This window comes from Euprymna scolopes, chromosome 20, assembly GCF_053919585.1.
Source record: "Euprymna scolopes isolate OS-2025 chromosome 20, ASM5391958v1, whole genome shotgun sequence".
Taxonomy (NCBI): domain Eukaryota; kingdom Metazoa; phylum Mollusca; class Cephalopoda; order Sepiida; family Sepiolidae; genus Euprymna; species Euprymna scolopes.
Genome location: NC_136501.1, coordinates 15,532,126 through 15,548,943, shown reverse-complemented (window position 1 = coordinate 15,548,943; position 16,818 = coordinate 15,532,126). Strand labels below are relative to the sequence as shown.

General features: G+C 34.2%; 1 protein-coding gene across 7 annotated transcripts in view; it reads left to right on the top strand.

Moving 5' to 3' along the window:
• The window catches only part of LOC145241334 (dystrophin-like), a 1,936,823-nt gene that overhangs the window by 1,799,071 nt on the left and 120,934 nt on the right, over positions 1-16,818 (top strand). For all 7 annotated transcript variants that reach the window (XM_080104172.1, XM_080104173.1, XM_080104174.1 and 4 more), the window contains 2 exons: positions 13,298-13,383; positions 16,083-16,240. In XM_080104172.1, the coding sequence (XP_079960298.1) occupies positions 13,298-13,383; positions 16,083-16,240 (244 nt within the window). The remainder of the gene's footprint in view (positions 1-13,297; positions 13,384-16,082; positions 16,241-16,818) is intronic.

The window sequence follows — 16,818 nt, the reverse complement described above, 5'->3', positions numbered from 1 at the left end:
AACCATATTGTAGTCAGTTGAAAAGCAAGATTCTTCCATATGATCCTTAATCGAATGAATTAGCAGAGATAATGTTGCAGACCGTAAAATTAGAACTAAAAGCAAAATAAAAAAAATAAATGCGAGTTGGTTGCTTTTTAAACTATCGCACAATACTGCATGCCGGAAGACTAGAAAGACCATCAGTTTTAATAGGACGGCAAATTAAAACTCCACTAACGATGTTCTATTTCACAAGTCAAAAAAAAAAAAAAACAAGGTATTATATCCAGAAAGGGCATAGCAATATTAAATAGAGAAAAAAGAGGAGCAGTGTAATAGCTCGTGCAGATCAAATAAGAATATGAAGCAAAGTGAAAATCAAAATGAAGAAATCTTTACAATCCCTTTCGGTACTAAATTATTAGAATGGCCCCTACAAAATGAAAATAATGCACGATCAAGCAGGCCTTAATCTTAATTATAAAACTCTGCGGACCATCTGGGCTTCCTTGCTTGCAATAAATAATTTTACCAAGAATTCTTCAGAAATTTGGTTTCGATTCTAACCGATGGCACTCACGTCATAATTTATTTATTTTTTTTTTACTTTGTGAATCATTACTAGATACTAGGTACAATATAATATTGAATAATCAATAGAGAACTGATTCTGTAGTAATATATGCCTTGTTTGGAGTGAAAATTGAATTAAAAAAAAAAAAATTAAGTGTATTTTACGACCGAGCAATGCCCCACTCCCATCCCACTACTAAGTTTGAAGATTTGGATGAAAATCAAAAAATGCAAGAAGACAACTTTGATTGCAGCATAAATCGAAATGGATCTAAATTTTCCACAGAAAGCAATATAGGAAAGGGAGAAGGAAAGAAAAATAATCCAGAAAACGAAACTATTAGAAGTCTAAGATTTACTAGGGTCATAAAACTTTTTTTTTTTTTTTTTTTTTTTTTTACAAGGTAGTCACCACTTATCAAGGCCCGGAAGCCACTCGAGAATAAGGGCTATTGTGTGTACAGTACGTTAGTGTTGGAGATTTGATAAAGTGTCTTACTTAAGGAGGCGGTTCATCAGGAATTTGTTCACATTGGACTTGAAGACATCCAGGTTGTAGTCAGGTGGGAAACAGGCAATCGGAACAGAGTTCCACAAGCGTGCACTTCTAAGAAAGAAGCTTTGTTCATGGAATCTACGTTTTGATTTTGGCACAGATAAGGAGTGGGGAAAATTTTTGACAGTGGTTTCAGCTAGGCGGGTGTTTATCATGAAAGATTGGCGAGGGGGGACCAGAGATTGGAGTTCAGACGAGCACCTGCCATGGTAATAACGATAAAACAAAGACAGGCTCGCAATGTCTCTCCTTTGGGAGAGAGGTTGCAGGGAAGAGAAAAGGGCGTCACCCACTAGACCATGAAGCCTATTTTGTACTCTGTCAAGGCAGGATAGGCTGTTTTTAGCAGCTCCTGTCCAGATGTGGCAGCAGTACTCCATCCTTGGACATACTTGGCTTTTATACAGATAGAGAATTGCATCAGTAGTGAGATATCTTCTGGAGTGGTAGAAGGATCCTACCATTTTTCCAGCGATCTTGGCAACTTACTTGATGTACATATTCCATTTCAGGTCAGGGGTAAGGGTCAAGCCCAGAGGCTTATCAAAACATGGAGCTTCCCCTAGACGAGAGCTACCCATATCAATTGATGCCAGATGGGGATCAGAGCGTTGATGATGTAAAGATAAGAGCTTGGTTTTAGATGCATTAAAAGTAACCAGCCACCTCTTCCTCCACTGTACCACATGCTCAAGATCAGAGGAGAGAGAATCTGAGAGAACTTTGTCATTTACGGCCTTTGATGTGTTGCCATAGATGATCGTGTCATCAGCATAGATGTCAACAAATGATTTAAGTATGTGTTTTGGGAGGTCATTGATGTAGATCAGAAAGAGAGTTGGGCCCAGGATGGACCCCTGAGGGACTCCAGCATTAATATTGATGGTCTCTGATTTCTGCCCATCAACTACTACTCTTATGAGCCTATCCGAGAGAAATGATTTTATGATTTTATGATCGAGAAAACATTTCCAGTTATACCGTAGCTGGAAATCTTGTCAAGTAGACCTTTATGCCATACCTTATCGAAGGCCTTTGATATGTTGAGCAATTGCCCTAGAGAGGAAGCCTTTGTCAAGAGATTCGCTAATCCTATGAGATATAACCGTTAGAACATCTGCTGTAGATCTGGCAGAACGGAAACCATATTGCATGTCACTAAGAAGATTATTTCTGCTGAGGTGGTTGACAACTACTTCTCTATTTAATATGGATTTCAGCAGCTTACTCATGACACACAGGAAACTTATTGGTCTGTACTGAGAGGGAGAGGACTTATCACCTGAGTTCTTAAATACAGGGCATACTGATGAGATTTTCCAGGGTGTTGGGAAGCACTTCTCTTTAAGGCAACGCTTAAAGAGTTTTGTAAGTAGGGGGGCAAGTTCTAGTTGAAGCTTTTTCAGCACAATGATTGGAATGCCGTCAGGGCCAGTTGCTTTACTGGAATCAAGGTTTCAAGGAAATGTAATGATACTGGCGATGCGAGATTCCTAATTAGCATAATGGTTTTATATATATATATATATATATATATATATATATATATATATATATATATATATATATATATATATATATAATCGATTAAGTTCAAGTTAACATAAACTAAAAAACAATATTTTTTCAAGAGTATTCACTACGTTATAATGCCTACCAAAAAATCGTAAAAAAAAAAAAGAACATAAAGATAAAAATATATTAGTGTTTCTCCTTTCTTCCCTTTGTATTTTCGATGCCATTCTGGGAAGATTTTATTCTAAAGTTATTTTCTGACTGCGAGGTTCGTTTACAGTCCTGAAGAAGACATGGAAACGTTGAAACGGTGATCGATCTGCATAGACTCTTCACAATGTGTATAGAATTTTATACATATATAACCCAGCAGTGTTCAAAAGTGCATAATATTTAATTTAAATATGTTACTGAAGATCAGAAAAAAACATCGGTACCGTCGGTTTCAAATCCAATAAAAAGGTGACCCGTCTATGATCGTCTATATCAGACTTTCTTCAGCCTCCGTTTATATCTATATCGATGGAAATGGTGACTGCACGTTATATTTTTGTAATTACGTTATTTTATCTCTTTCTGTTTTTCCGTTATTATTTTGTATTTTCTTTTTTGTTTTTTTACATATACTAATGAGTTCTCTTATCAAGACCAAAAGGTCACTCAAGGGCAAGAGTTAAAATGTGTCTTTGCTTTTGTTTTATGTTTTTGTAATAATGTGATCGCATATACATTTTCTGTTAACAAATTTTCTGAAGACTAGACTCATCGGTTCAGAATGAAAAACTATCTTGGAATGAAACCTGAAACAAATTTTAGTCATCCACCTCAAATCAGGAATGAAAGTTGCTTTTTTTAGTCTAAAATTGGTTCCACTCAAGAAGCGTCAGGTAATCATTAATTTGAAATCCTAGATTTTAATCTCCTGCACTGAGGAGTGGGGGAACTGGGAGTTTAGTTGACATCGTTATTTGAGGTGAGATTTCTGGAAGAAATTCATGAAAAACTCGGATAAAGAAACGATTTCTTGGTATAAAATAAAGAAATAAGCTCAATTGCCATGAAACCAGAATATAAAAGGTTCCGGCACTAATAAACTTTAACTTATCAGAAATGTTTTTGTTTTCATTTTTGGAAGAGTTGAAATAAGGAAAAGGGTGCTTCTATATTTAAATAACGAAAAAAAAACAAAATTGAATTTCAAGTTAAACAAATGGTAGCTACGTAATTGTCATGTCGCAAATAGTAACATATCCAAAAAAAATTATGGAAAACGATACGATAGAAAATTAATCATTAAAAAAAACGGCATTTGTAAAATCTAGCGATTTGGTTTCAAAATCTTCCGACTCGAACTGGAGAATTAACAGGGGAGGTAATTAAGTTTCCAATTTCTCGGAAATCTAATGCCAAAATTCAAACTATTTTTTTTAATTCACAAATTATGTGTATGTGCTGTATTTAAGAATTCAGGTGATCGCTCATCCCCCTCTCAGTACAGGCCAATAAGTCTCCTGTGCGTCATGAGTAAGTTGCTAGAATCTGTGTTAAATATAGAAGTAATCAACCATCTCAACAAAAATAACCTTCTTAGTGACACTCAATATGGTTTCCGCTCTGCTAGATCTACAGCAGATGTGCTTACAGTTATATCACATAGGATTAGCAAATCTCTCGACGGTGGCAATCTTTCTAGGGCAATTGCTCTTGACATATTTAAAGCCTTTGATAGGGTATGGCATAAAGGTTTACTTCATAAGATCGCTAGCTATGGTATAGCTGGAAAAGTCTTCTCAATTATTAAATCATTTATTTCTGATAGGTTCATAAGAGTAGTAGTTGAGGGGCAAAAATCAGAAGCTCACAGTATTAATGCCGGTGTCCCTCAGGGGTCCATCCTGGGCCCAACTCTTTTCCTGATCTACATTAATGATCTTCCAAATCACATCCTTACATCATTTGTAGACATTTATGCTGACGACACTACCATTTATGGTAGCACATCTAAGACAGTAAACGACCAAGTTCTCTCCAATTCTCTCTCCTCTGATCTTGAGCATGTAGTACAATGGGGAAAGGAGTGGCTGGTTACTTTTAATGCATCTAAAACCAAGCTTCTCTCTTTACATCATCAACATTCTAATCCACATTTGGCATCAATTGAAAGGAATGGCTCTCGTCTTCAGGAGGCCTCAAGTTTTGACAAGCTCCTGGGCTTGACCATTACTCCTGATCTTAAATGGAACACATACATCAAATCTGTTGCCAAGGCCGCTGGAAAAATGGTGGGATCTTTCTATCGATCCGGTAAATATCTCACTGCTGATGCTATTCTCTATCTATATAAGAGCCAGGTACGTCCAAGGATGGAATACTGTTGCCACATCTGGGCAGGAGCTGCTAGAAAGGACTTGTCCTGCCTTGATAGAGTTCAAAATAGACTTCGTAGCCTCGTAGGAGATGTCCTTTTCTCCTCCTTGCAACCTCTATCTCACAGAAGAGATGTTGCGAGTTTGTCTCTGATGTATCATTATTTTCATGGAAAGTGTTCGACTGAGCTTTAATCTATGGTCCCCCCTCGCCAAACTTTCACAAGAAACACTCGTCTAGCTGTAAACACTATCAATAATTCCCCCCACTCTTTATCTGTGCCTAAACCTAAACGTAGATTCCATGAACAAAGCTTCTTTCTTAGAACTGCACGCCTGTGGAATTGTCTTCCGTTTTCCTGCTTTCCGGCTGACTACAATATGGTTGTGTTCAAGTCTAAAGTAAATAAGTTCTTGATGAGCCGTTCCATATAAGTTATCAAATTTACCAAATTTTCATTACTAATGATTACTATATTGTCCAATTTCTACTGTACACTCTTTAACCCTTATCCTTGAGTGGCCTCTGGGCCTTGATAATGTGGTGATGCCTATGTAAAAAAAAAAAAAAATGTGCTATGTTTACTTTTGTTTTCGGAAGAAATTCTGCTATACATGGTGTTTCAACTGAATTACTTCACTTTTGCTTATGTCACGTGACCTCTGGCTAGGGATCTTTATCCTGGGCCCACAAAATCAACAGCTTAGACCATTCCTGTAACGATCCGATCCCTGTTGATTTTGCGGTGGGAGTAGAGTTAAAGTTCTGTACAGTTCCAGGTATTGCCTTCTCTCTTTGAGAAGAGGTTAGTTTATTGCTAATCGCCTGAGGCGCCCTCATCGGGGAATGCCGACTGGTCTGCCCAGGCACTTTTTGCAGGTCAGAGTGCCCCTCCTCTGGGGAGCTGACTTCTCAATCCCACTTCCCGACCCTGGTGTCTAAGTTCTTGCGGTGAGAGAGAACTAAATATAAACTTACCGAAGTAACCCTTATCGGAACTGTTTTTCACGAATGATTAATTTTCCACCTTACCGTTTTTTTGTTTTGTTTTTTGTAATTTGTTTTTGTATATGTTACCATTTGCGACATGGCGATTACGTAGATACCATTTGTTTTTCTTGAAATTCATTTTTTTTTTTTATAATAAAAAAAAGAACAACAACAAACTTTTACTTTTCTATCCAAATCTCGGCTACACAGCTTTTATTGTTTTCACAGTTGAAGAGTTCTATAAACATTTTAAAGGTGTAGGTCTTGTGAATTTGTATAAATAATTCGACTTAAAGTGAAATTAACGAGATGCAAAGTATTTCCAAATTAGATTTATTGTTATTCATTTGATGTCTGATGAAAAGGAGCAAGTCTGTGAAAAGTCAATGAAACAAATACTGATTTGAATGATTGGAAAATTTATTCAGTTTGAAAACCAGATCTGCTTCCATTTTATTAGATCTGGAATGATTCCGCTATTTATTATTTTTACATTCCACCATCTCGCCGGCAAAGTTGTCAACTGATTTTGAATAATGTATACAATACACCTCACTTTGTCTGCAGTTCTTTTATTATTTATCGCAATCTATTTTATTCTCTCACGTCCCACTCACTATCTCCTTTCATCTCTCTTTCTCCCTTTTCCTATCCTCTCTTTCTCTCTCTCTCTCTCTCTCTGCGTACGTATTTAGGCAAGCAGCGATCGCACTGTGTACATATCACTATAGAACTAGGGGGACCTGTGGAAATTCCGCAGCGGACTCTTTTATATGTAATATATTGATGTTGGCATTCTGTGGATGTTCAGCGTAAATGGAGACGTCCTGATATTATTGTAGCTCTTTTAATACTGCAAAATATTTATCTAAGCTAGCAGGGACGCCCGGTGTAACAGTGTAACACGGTTGTAAAATACGCTTAAATATGGTATTTTAATTTATGCAGATTTTGTGTATATTATTATCGCATCCATTTTCTATCGATTCTTATATTACTAGCAAGGCCCGTGAACCGGTAGAAGCCCACCCCCTCTCACTCGTAAAAAATTAAACTACGATTGTTGTTGGTGGTGGCCAATCTCCAATGTCCTAATGTTAATAATCGCTTTTGGAATTGACACCCTTAATCTCCTCATGTTAAGAATGTCATATAGAATAGATACGCCCAACCTTGCCATGGTAAGAACAGCTTTTGGAATACCCCCCCCCCCCATTTTATGAGGGTCGGGGGGATTGTCAAAGTATTTGCCCCAAGTTTAACCTTGATATATATTGTCAGCATACCCACCCGCAAAAAAAGACTATAGACCAAAAAAGAAATGGGGGGGGGGCAGTGTCGTGCAGAGATAAGTATACTTGTTTTCCATACGTGCGTAGAACACTGAATTACAGTGCATAATGCATGTCATTATTTCTCGAAAATTACTTAAGAGATTGTCTTATTCAGCATAGTTTTAAAACCTAAAGAAGTCGCCAGTTTAAAGGAAATTGTGTAGGTGGAACTAAGGTAAAAAAATTACCTAAATGTGTGAGCAGTGTTGAAAATGGGTCCTGAAAAGAGAACTAGGCAGAAAACAATTATTAAAAAATAAAAACAAATATATAACAAATAAGTCTATCAATAGGCAATGTAATTAGGGGGAATTTGTATTTTAGCGGTGTAAATTATTTGACAAATAAAATTTTTTTAAAAAACTGGCGTAAATGTAGTCAGTTACAAACTGAATCAAAATTAATGAAAATTAGATTTTTTCTGGATGTAATTCAGGCTTCGAGTGTATAAATGTTTTATCTAATTAGAAATTTTTTTATGAATTGTTAGTCTGTCAGCAAAGGAAGCATCCACCACTGTGGTATTAAATAATAATAATAAAAAAAAAGGCAGAAAAATAAAATCCAAAATGACCCCTAAAAAACAAAGGAAAATAACACCAAAAAGAAAATATGATTATGTAAGAAGACGCTCCAAAATCGAAAATATATATAATTTTTTTTTTTTTTTTTTTTTTACTTAATCACCCCAATCTAGGTGCCACTTTCATGTAGGGGGCTACTACAACTCTGTTATTAAGAGAGTCGTTCATATTTTCATCTCATAAGCTCCATCAAACAATATTTTTAATTAAATCCAAACATTAAAGGAAGAAAGGTGGAACTACTTTTTTTTTTTTAATATTAAAGACAAACGTTTTAAAAACGCTACTATATAACATGTACTGTTAAAAAAAAGAAAGAAAGAGTTGCCACAGTAAATGTTTTCATATAAAGAAATATTGTTGGTTCGTAATTTTTTTTTTTTTTTAACCGTACAATATCACTTACTGTTAAATCAATGCAAATGTTTTCTTTTAATGAAAGTATCGTTGGATCTGTGGTTTTACGTTAATACTCGGGTGGAGACCACAGCTTGTATTCATTTACTTAGAGATCAGTTCATTTTATCATCGCATAGTTTAGGACGCTGAAACCATACATACTAAAAGGAAAGCTGCGACGAATTGTACCAATATGTAAATAATGTTAATCTAAATAATGCAAAATGGCATAGTTTACAATTAGTGAAGCAACGGCATTTGCATTAGATGTAAGCATTAACAGAAGCTGTACCAAATGTACAACTATTTATTTGTGTAACTTAAAAGTAAATGTCATCCTAAGGTTTTATAAAAATTAGTCTGTAACATCAAGGAAAGGCGGCAATAGGAAATTATAATCGAGTTTAAGCAATCCGTGATGATATTGTGTGTGTAGTAAAAGGTAAGGTGGGGAGAAATCATTATTTTTGAATAGTGAACTATAAATGTTGTATGTGTATGAATGAGGGTGGCAGGGCAATATGGTTATAATGTTTAAATAATTACCCGGTGTTGATTGGGAGCGGTAGGAGGATTTTTGTTTTAGAGGGGAAAATACAGACTACTTCATCTAAAGGTCTTGGCAGTCGTGATGATGCCGCTCGTAGGAATTAACGTAGGATTTTTCAAATAAATATGCAATGGCGTTTCAAAGTTACATAACATGATGGGAAAAAGTTTAGACATAATAAAATTATATGTGGCATTTGTTATTGCAAACCTACCGTAATTTGGTCCCGAGGGGAATTTCTGCTATCATTTTATTATATAGTAGATAAAGTTGTGATTTCAAAAATAAAAATATATGTGAATATGGCTTGGGTGCATCAACTTGAATCGAAACCAAAACTTAGGGAGACAATATATATACTTGAATTCCTTTAGCTATAATCGAAACCAAAACTTATGAAGAATTTTTGGTAAAATTATTACAAGAAATGGAAGGTCATAATAATAAAACGACAGTTACTTGGAAGAAAAAGCGAGACGCACAAAATCGTACGCACACTCTCGTATTAATATATACATTACTAGTATGTATTTATTTATATGTTCAGTTTAACTGAAAGTTTTCTGGAGGTTTATTATGGTTTAATCCTTACCACAGTCGATAACAACTAAAAATAATAAATGAACTCTTTTTACCCAGTCATGGCTAACAGAATGAGAACAATCTACTCTCACGACTTGAATTAAAGGATTTAATTTCTGTACAGATTTCCAACCAAAAGTTCTACAAGTCTGAAAAGATGCATGTGAATAAGGTAGAAAGTTCTATGAAACGTATCTTAATACAAATGATCTTTATATTATTAGAACAAGATGGTGAAATAATTATCCATTTCTTGGATTTTGTTTCACTCTGTAGCCCTGTTCAACAATGTATACGTCATATGCCTTGTAACTTCAAAAAAAAAAAAAAAATAAATAAACACAAAACATGCAAATTAGTGTTTTTGCAAAAGCTATTTTCAGATTTAATTTATTTGGAGGAAAAAACAACTCTTTTAACAAAATTCCCATGATGCATTGCTGGTGCATCTGAATGTTTACCGTGTTTCTGGAATCAATACTACTTTATCGTTCATAATAAATAAAGTACTTTAAAAAAATTTAGTTAAATTGAGAAAGTAGCCTTTACACTTTTTCTTCATTGGCACATTTTGAATTTAATTCATATTTAATTTTAGAAGCACTCATTCTAACCAACTGTGCTGTCAAAATTGTTGAAGCTGGGATATTTTTGACATATCGGAGTAGCAAAGACTGTTATCCAATTATTCTATAAATATGCCGAGAAATTGAAACCTTTTAATTATTGCTAATTTCAACGGCGAATTTCAAGTTATTTGTGAGGGCTGCTTTTTAACGTTTTAATTTCATTAAAGTTATTTACCAGAATATATTGTCTACATATTGAACGTATTTGAGATTTGTGCTAACAAGTAGGAACGCGCAGTGGTAGGAGGGTTACTAGGGGTTCCCAAGGACCTGCCCCATTTTATTACTGTTTTAAAAGTGCCCTTTTCAGAGGAGGGTATTATAGGTATTGTCCAACCATTACTATATTTTTGCCGTTTCTTTTTTCACTTGAGCACCTGCCCTAAAAAGTTCTCTACATGTCATTGCTAACAACGACTATTTTCTATGCTAGACATGTTATAACGGAACGTGTTTGGCGGCTATATGCAAATACCGAGTCGTATGTGAAATGACATCACAGTAAGAAAAAAAAAACGACTATAAAAAGGAGAGAGAGCACGTTAGGGACGTGAGTGTAGGTACAGCCATAATGAGCAGTCATGCATGGCGGGAGAATGATAAAATAAATGTTGTTGTTACAAAAAAAAAGTCTAGTTATTACTTGTCCTATGTTCCTTGCAATGTACTCTTCTACAACGTGTTGGGTTTACGTACGTAAATGTGTACAAAATTACAGCGTAACCATTAGAAAAAGTTTAGCCGAAAGAAATACTCTTAATAATAATTTTGTTTATTTGCTGGATTTGGCTTGAAGACATGACAACTGTGATTGAACTATTTTACTTACCGAAACCGTACATTGATTTTTATGATTTCTTTTGTAGGTGCATATTTTATTAAAAAAAAAAAAGTCTGCAGACAATAGTTTCTATCTAACAAACAGTGCATCATGGGAATTTTGTTAACAATAAACTGTTTTGTTTTTCTCAAATTATATTAAACTAAATCAAGTTTAAATTCAAGTCCACCGTAAAGTTCTTCATGATTTGCCCGTCCCCGTAAGTAATCCCACTTACCAAATTTCCACTACTCACAATTACTACGATATTGTCTCGTTGATTACCGTACACTCTGTAACCCTTTATCCTTGGGTGGCCTTGATAGGCGGTGACTCCATTGTAAAAAAAAAAAAAAAAAAAAAAAAAAAAAAGCTCATGTTCGTATGTACGTTATCATTCTTAAAACACATGAAAGAAGGAGATCATCCACCTGTAACCTGTTGGATTATTATTTGTTTAATTATAACAATTATCCTCGAGTGGCATCCGGGCCTTGATAAGTGGCGACTTATTTGTAAAAAAAAAAAAAATTTTAATTTAAAAAACAAACTAAATCTGAAGTAGATTCTGTATATATATATTAAAATGGATTCTTTATAAATACTTCCACTCTGAATGAGAGTGGACCTAACAGTAACAGTAATTTACACTTCTCAAAGCTCCCAACTTGGGGCTTCATCACTGGAGGTGGTCGCTTGATACGATATGGAGATGGTGCAGACATGTAGACAAAAAAAAAAGCGCCAGTGGTAGAAAGAGCTATGGAAGCTGGATTTTAGGTTGGTGGGCGTTAAGGTGTGAACACTTTGTCGAAGGGTGTCCAAGACAGTTTAGTGTAGTGCCCGGGACAAATTATATTTAAATCATAGAAGGTACTATCACTCTGGAGAAGAATGGACCAGGGAACGACTCAACCCTTTCTAAAGCACCCAAATTGTGACCTTGTTATGAAGACACTATAAGTTCGTAACCAGAACCACGTTTATTTGGGGATGATAGCTGTTGCCATTGTGATCCTAAAAGAGGAATACAATGTTTTTGTTTGTTAATGTTATGTGAGAAATTGTTTCAATAACTATGTCAATAGATGAACTTGTTTTGTGTACCTTTTTTTTTTATTCATAAAATATCCATGAGTTGATCTATTTGAAAAGGAAATTTAACCTTCTTATCTACTGCATCTGTAGGTTGAGCTCTAGTTTAGCTCTCGTCTTGAATTCTGACATGCTATCAGAAAGACGATTGTATAAAATTGAGCGTTGTTTTGTGTGTGTGTGTTTGTTTGTTTGTTTGTTTGTTTGTTTGTTTTGTGTGTGCATTTGTTTTATGTGTTTGTTTTGTGTGTGTGTATGTGTGTTTGCTTTTTTTGTCATGATTGTGTCTGAACTCAGAAAGTATTGAAGTTGAACCGAACCAAGAGTGAAGAGGATCACCCGAGGACAAGACAAGCTAAATAATTGAATATTAATGAACATCGAACATTTCTTGCAACTGATTGACATTCTTTGTGTCACAAACAATTCCTCTCATTCTGTTATTCCATAAAGTGTCCCTTGTTTGATGAAAGTTCCAAATACAATTTGAATAAATATTCGACACAAATAAAGCACATTGTCACTGGAATGTAATGCGATACTGTAAATTAGGGACATTCTAAGAGAGGGAGGGAGGGAGGGAGGGAGTGAAATGTTTGTTTACATTACATTTAAATTTCTAGATATTGGTAAGGTCAGGAAAATAGAGGGAATTCTAAAGGCAAGTGGTTCGAGAAAAGAAACTATTAGATTAGAAAGCCTCTCGGCATCTCGATATTTCTACAGTGAAGGGATGGGGTTTTGCCAGTTATTGGTCTAGAAATCTGACCCCTAATTTTCTTCCCTTCTCTCTTTTTCTTCCCTTCTCTCTTTTTCTTCCCTTCTCTCTTTTTCTCCCCTTCTCTCTTTTTCTTTCCTTCTCTCTTTTTCTTTCCTTCTCTCTTTTTCTTTCCTTCTCTCTTTTTCTTTCCTTCTCTCTTTTTCTTTCCTTCTCTCTTTTTCTTTCCTTCTCTCTTTTTCTTTCCTTCTCTCTTTCTCTTTCCTTCTCTCTTTCTCTTTCCTTCTCTCTTTCTCTTTTTCCTCTTCTCTTTCTCTTTCCTTCTCTCTTTCTCTTTTTCCTCTTCTCTTTCTTTCCCCTCCCTTTCTCTTCCTCTAAACACGCTGTAACATAACATTAAATGAATGTTTTGATATAAACAAATTCTTACAATAATTTAAAGTTTTTTGCTATTCAATATAAATCGATTTTTAAAGTTTCTTTTTTTTTTTAAACAAACATCCCAAGTTGTAAAAAAAAAAAAAAGTTTCATGTTTCTCATTTCTTTGATCATTTGAATAACGAACATATTTATTGATTTTTTTTTTTTTTTTTTTTTTTCAGAGCACGAACCGGAAAAATGCGTATTTTGTCTTTCAAAATTGGCGTGATTTTGTTAACAAAAGCACATCTCGAAGACAAATATCGTTGTAAGTAGAAAAAAAAAATGTATAATTATTTTACAATTCCAACGTTTTCATTTCTTTCTTACAAAATTTATTAATATAATATATAGTTGTTTCTAGAGGAAGATTAAATTTGGACATTATTGAGAGATTTGTGCAGAACAGGAGACTTTCTTGGTTTGGTCACATTGAAAGAATGAATGCAAATGTTTGGGTTAGTAGATATAGAATACTTTGTTAGATATCGACTGGACAATGCTGTGTAACTCGATCGATATACATATATATATATATATATATATATATATATATATATATATATATATTGTTTTGAAAAAAGAAAAACTGAATGAATTTATGAAATGATCAACGTTTCGTCCCTATTGCAGAGGACATCTTGAGGATATTAAAAGGAAAAATGCAAAAAAAAAAAAACAAGAAAACGATCATAGACCATATGAAAATGAAAAGGAAACTGTGTTAGAATCCTACCCATATCGGGAAGGAAACTAGGTGTGTGTATCATTCTAACACTGTTTCCTTTTCATTTTCGTATGGTCTATGATCATTTTCTCTTTTTTTTTCTTTTTTTTTTTTTTTTTTTTTTTTTTGCATTTTTCCTTCTAATATCCTCAAGATGTCGTCTGCAATAGGGGCGAAACGTTGATCATTTCATAAATTCATTCGGTTTTTCTTTTTTTCCAAACAACATAACGTCAACCATCGCTGGTATTTTTATTTTATTTTTATTCATATATTATATATATATATATATATATATATATATATATATATATATATATATATACACACACACACACCAGCTACATAAGTTTAGGTAGCAGTCAGTTGTCAGGGAAAGGCTAAGGAAAATATAGGAGGTGGTAAGGATAGATTTGAGAGAAAACCTGGCCAGAGATAGGTTAGTTTGGAAATGAATTTATAAAAGCTGTCCAACACATGCCAGTATGTAAAACCGTCATTAGACCAAATATGATGAATGATCATCTGCTTCTGGACCAGCAACCATTGAGAAAAACAGATAACCATTTTTTTTTTTCAACGTGACCATACTAACACAATCTCCCGTTTTGCACACATCTCCCTGTACTGTTCAAATTTAATCTTCTGGGGTCACCAGATTTAAACTTGTCATTTTCATTAGATTCAAATAAGAAAATTAAACTTCTTTTGAAAACAAAAATAATACAAACATTTATATTTCATCTCAAAAAATTCAGAATTGTAATACAAAAATGTTTGTTTGAAAAAGAAAATTCATTATAAATTTATGTGCTTTCTTTTCTCTCATTAATGGCCACCTTGATGGTTTCATCATAATCATTATCAGTTAATTGTGCATGCTGGCATGTGTTGGATGGCTTTAGGAATTTTCCAGCGAAACTAACCTATCTCTGGCTAGGTTTTTATTCAAGTCCTCCTATATCACTTCCTTTCATGATTTTCTTGGCCTTTCCCTGTGCACTGAACCTGCTGCCTTAACTGTCCTATATCTACTAACCCAAGAACCCTCATTCTTTCTTTCAATGTAACTATACTATCAAAGTTTCCTGTTCTGCAAACATCTTATACTATCCAGATTTAAAATTTCTTACAAGGTCATCAGATCTAAGCCTGTCTTTAAGAATCTCATTACAAATCCCTTATCATTCTCATACTATTTCTCTTCATGCAACGCATGTCCTCAACTCTCACTGACCAGGTTTCACTTCTGTACATCATCACACTGCATGCGCATACCTGATAGACTTTTCCCTTGGTGTTGACAGTGGTAATGCTTTGCTGGTTAGGAATGATGGAAGTTTCCTGAACTTATTCCATTCCACACCTAAATGCTGCAATCACACTAGCACCTGCTCCATCCTGTGCTCCGATTAATTGGTTCAAATTACAAGAAAATGACTGAACGTTTCTAAATTTTTTAGATGAGAATTATTCATATTATTTGGATTCTTCGGAATCCTGTTCTCATCTTGAGTGTCATTTTCACAATGTAGTGTAGAATTTAACACTGTATAGGAACTGTTAATTATAAATAATATATAATATATACTGTTAATTATAAATAATATATAATATATACTGTTAATTATAAATAATAGATAATATATACAGTAATAACTAAACAATAATAATATTAATAAATAGTGATATTTACAATTAGAAATAAAATAGGTTTAAGGCTCCCAAAATTCATACTAGAACTGTTTGCAAGGACCCGTAGTACAGTGGTTAGAGTACATGGAAAAAAAATCCCTTGTAAAAGTAATATTCTCCTGAAGGTTAACGGTTCAATTCTCGGAGTATGGTTGATCGAAAAATATAGTTGTGAATAACTTAGGACCTTTATCTAGTCATGGCTGACAGAACGAGAGCATGCTACTTTCTACTTCTGTTCGAAATTTTGTCCAAATTCCCGGTTTCGACAGAAACATTCTGGAGTTTGACAAGATGGGCCTGAAGAAGGTCAATGGTCTCATCAACGGAAACGTTGCGAAAATAACACTAAAGATGAGAACAGTAGTCCAAAGAATCCAAATAATATGAAAATCATAGAAATATATTATCAGGTTAACTTGTTGAAGGAAAGAGGAGGGGTATGAACTATACATTTACCAAAATTTTTATTCAATTGAATCGCTTTTCTATTATCTATGTTTATTTGTATTTATAAAAACATTTTTTTTTCTCTTCAAAAAAAGATTTATTCCGTCTGATTGCTGATGCAAACGGCTTTGCTGACCAACGGAAACTTGGACTCCTAATCCACGACTGCATACAAATCCCTCGTCAGCTGGGAGAAATTGCATCTTTTGGGGGTAGCAACATTGAACCGAGCGTCCGCAGTTGTTTCGAAAAGGTATGTGACTTTATCTGCCATCATTTTTTATAATTGACCTGCCAACTTGCCAATTTGAATGCAACAGAGAAACGTACTCTCACATCCACATGTGGGTTCCTTGCTTGGAAGGCAAACATCAGAATAAATCAGAGATAATAAACAATAAAAGGATGATGATCACAGTTAAGATTTAAAATCATAAATACACAGATATCATTTTGAAGATTTTGGCTCAGATTTATTTCTCAAATCGAACAAGCAAATTCAATTCAATTTATTTGGCAAAAAACAAAGCAATGTTGGGAAAAGATGGTAAAAATTTAGAAAGAAAAGGACACAGTAGTCCAGCATTTGTCTAAATTCACTTTAAATTGTTGTTTCATTTATTACTTTACTTGGAAATCTATTCCAAGGTTCAGGGATACTGCTTGAGAAAGCAGCTCTCCTTGCATTCAATGGAAATTAGCGGTGAAAAAGTTTTTATGTAGTATCCAATGAAGCTGCAGATATAGCAGAATGTACTAATAAACTTAAAAAAAATATATATATATATATATATATATATATATATATAAAAGCATTTTTCCAACTTGTTG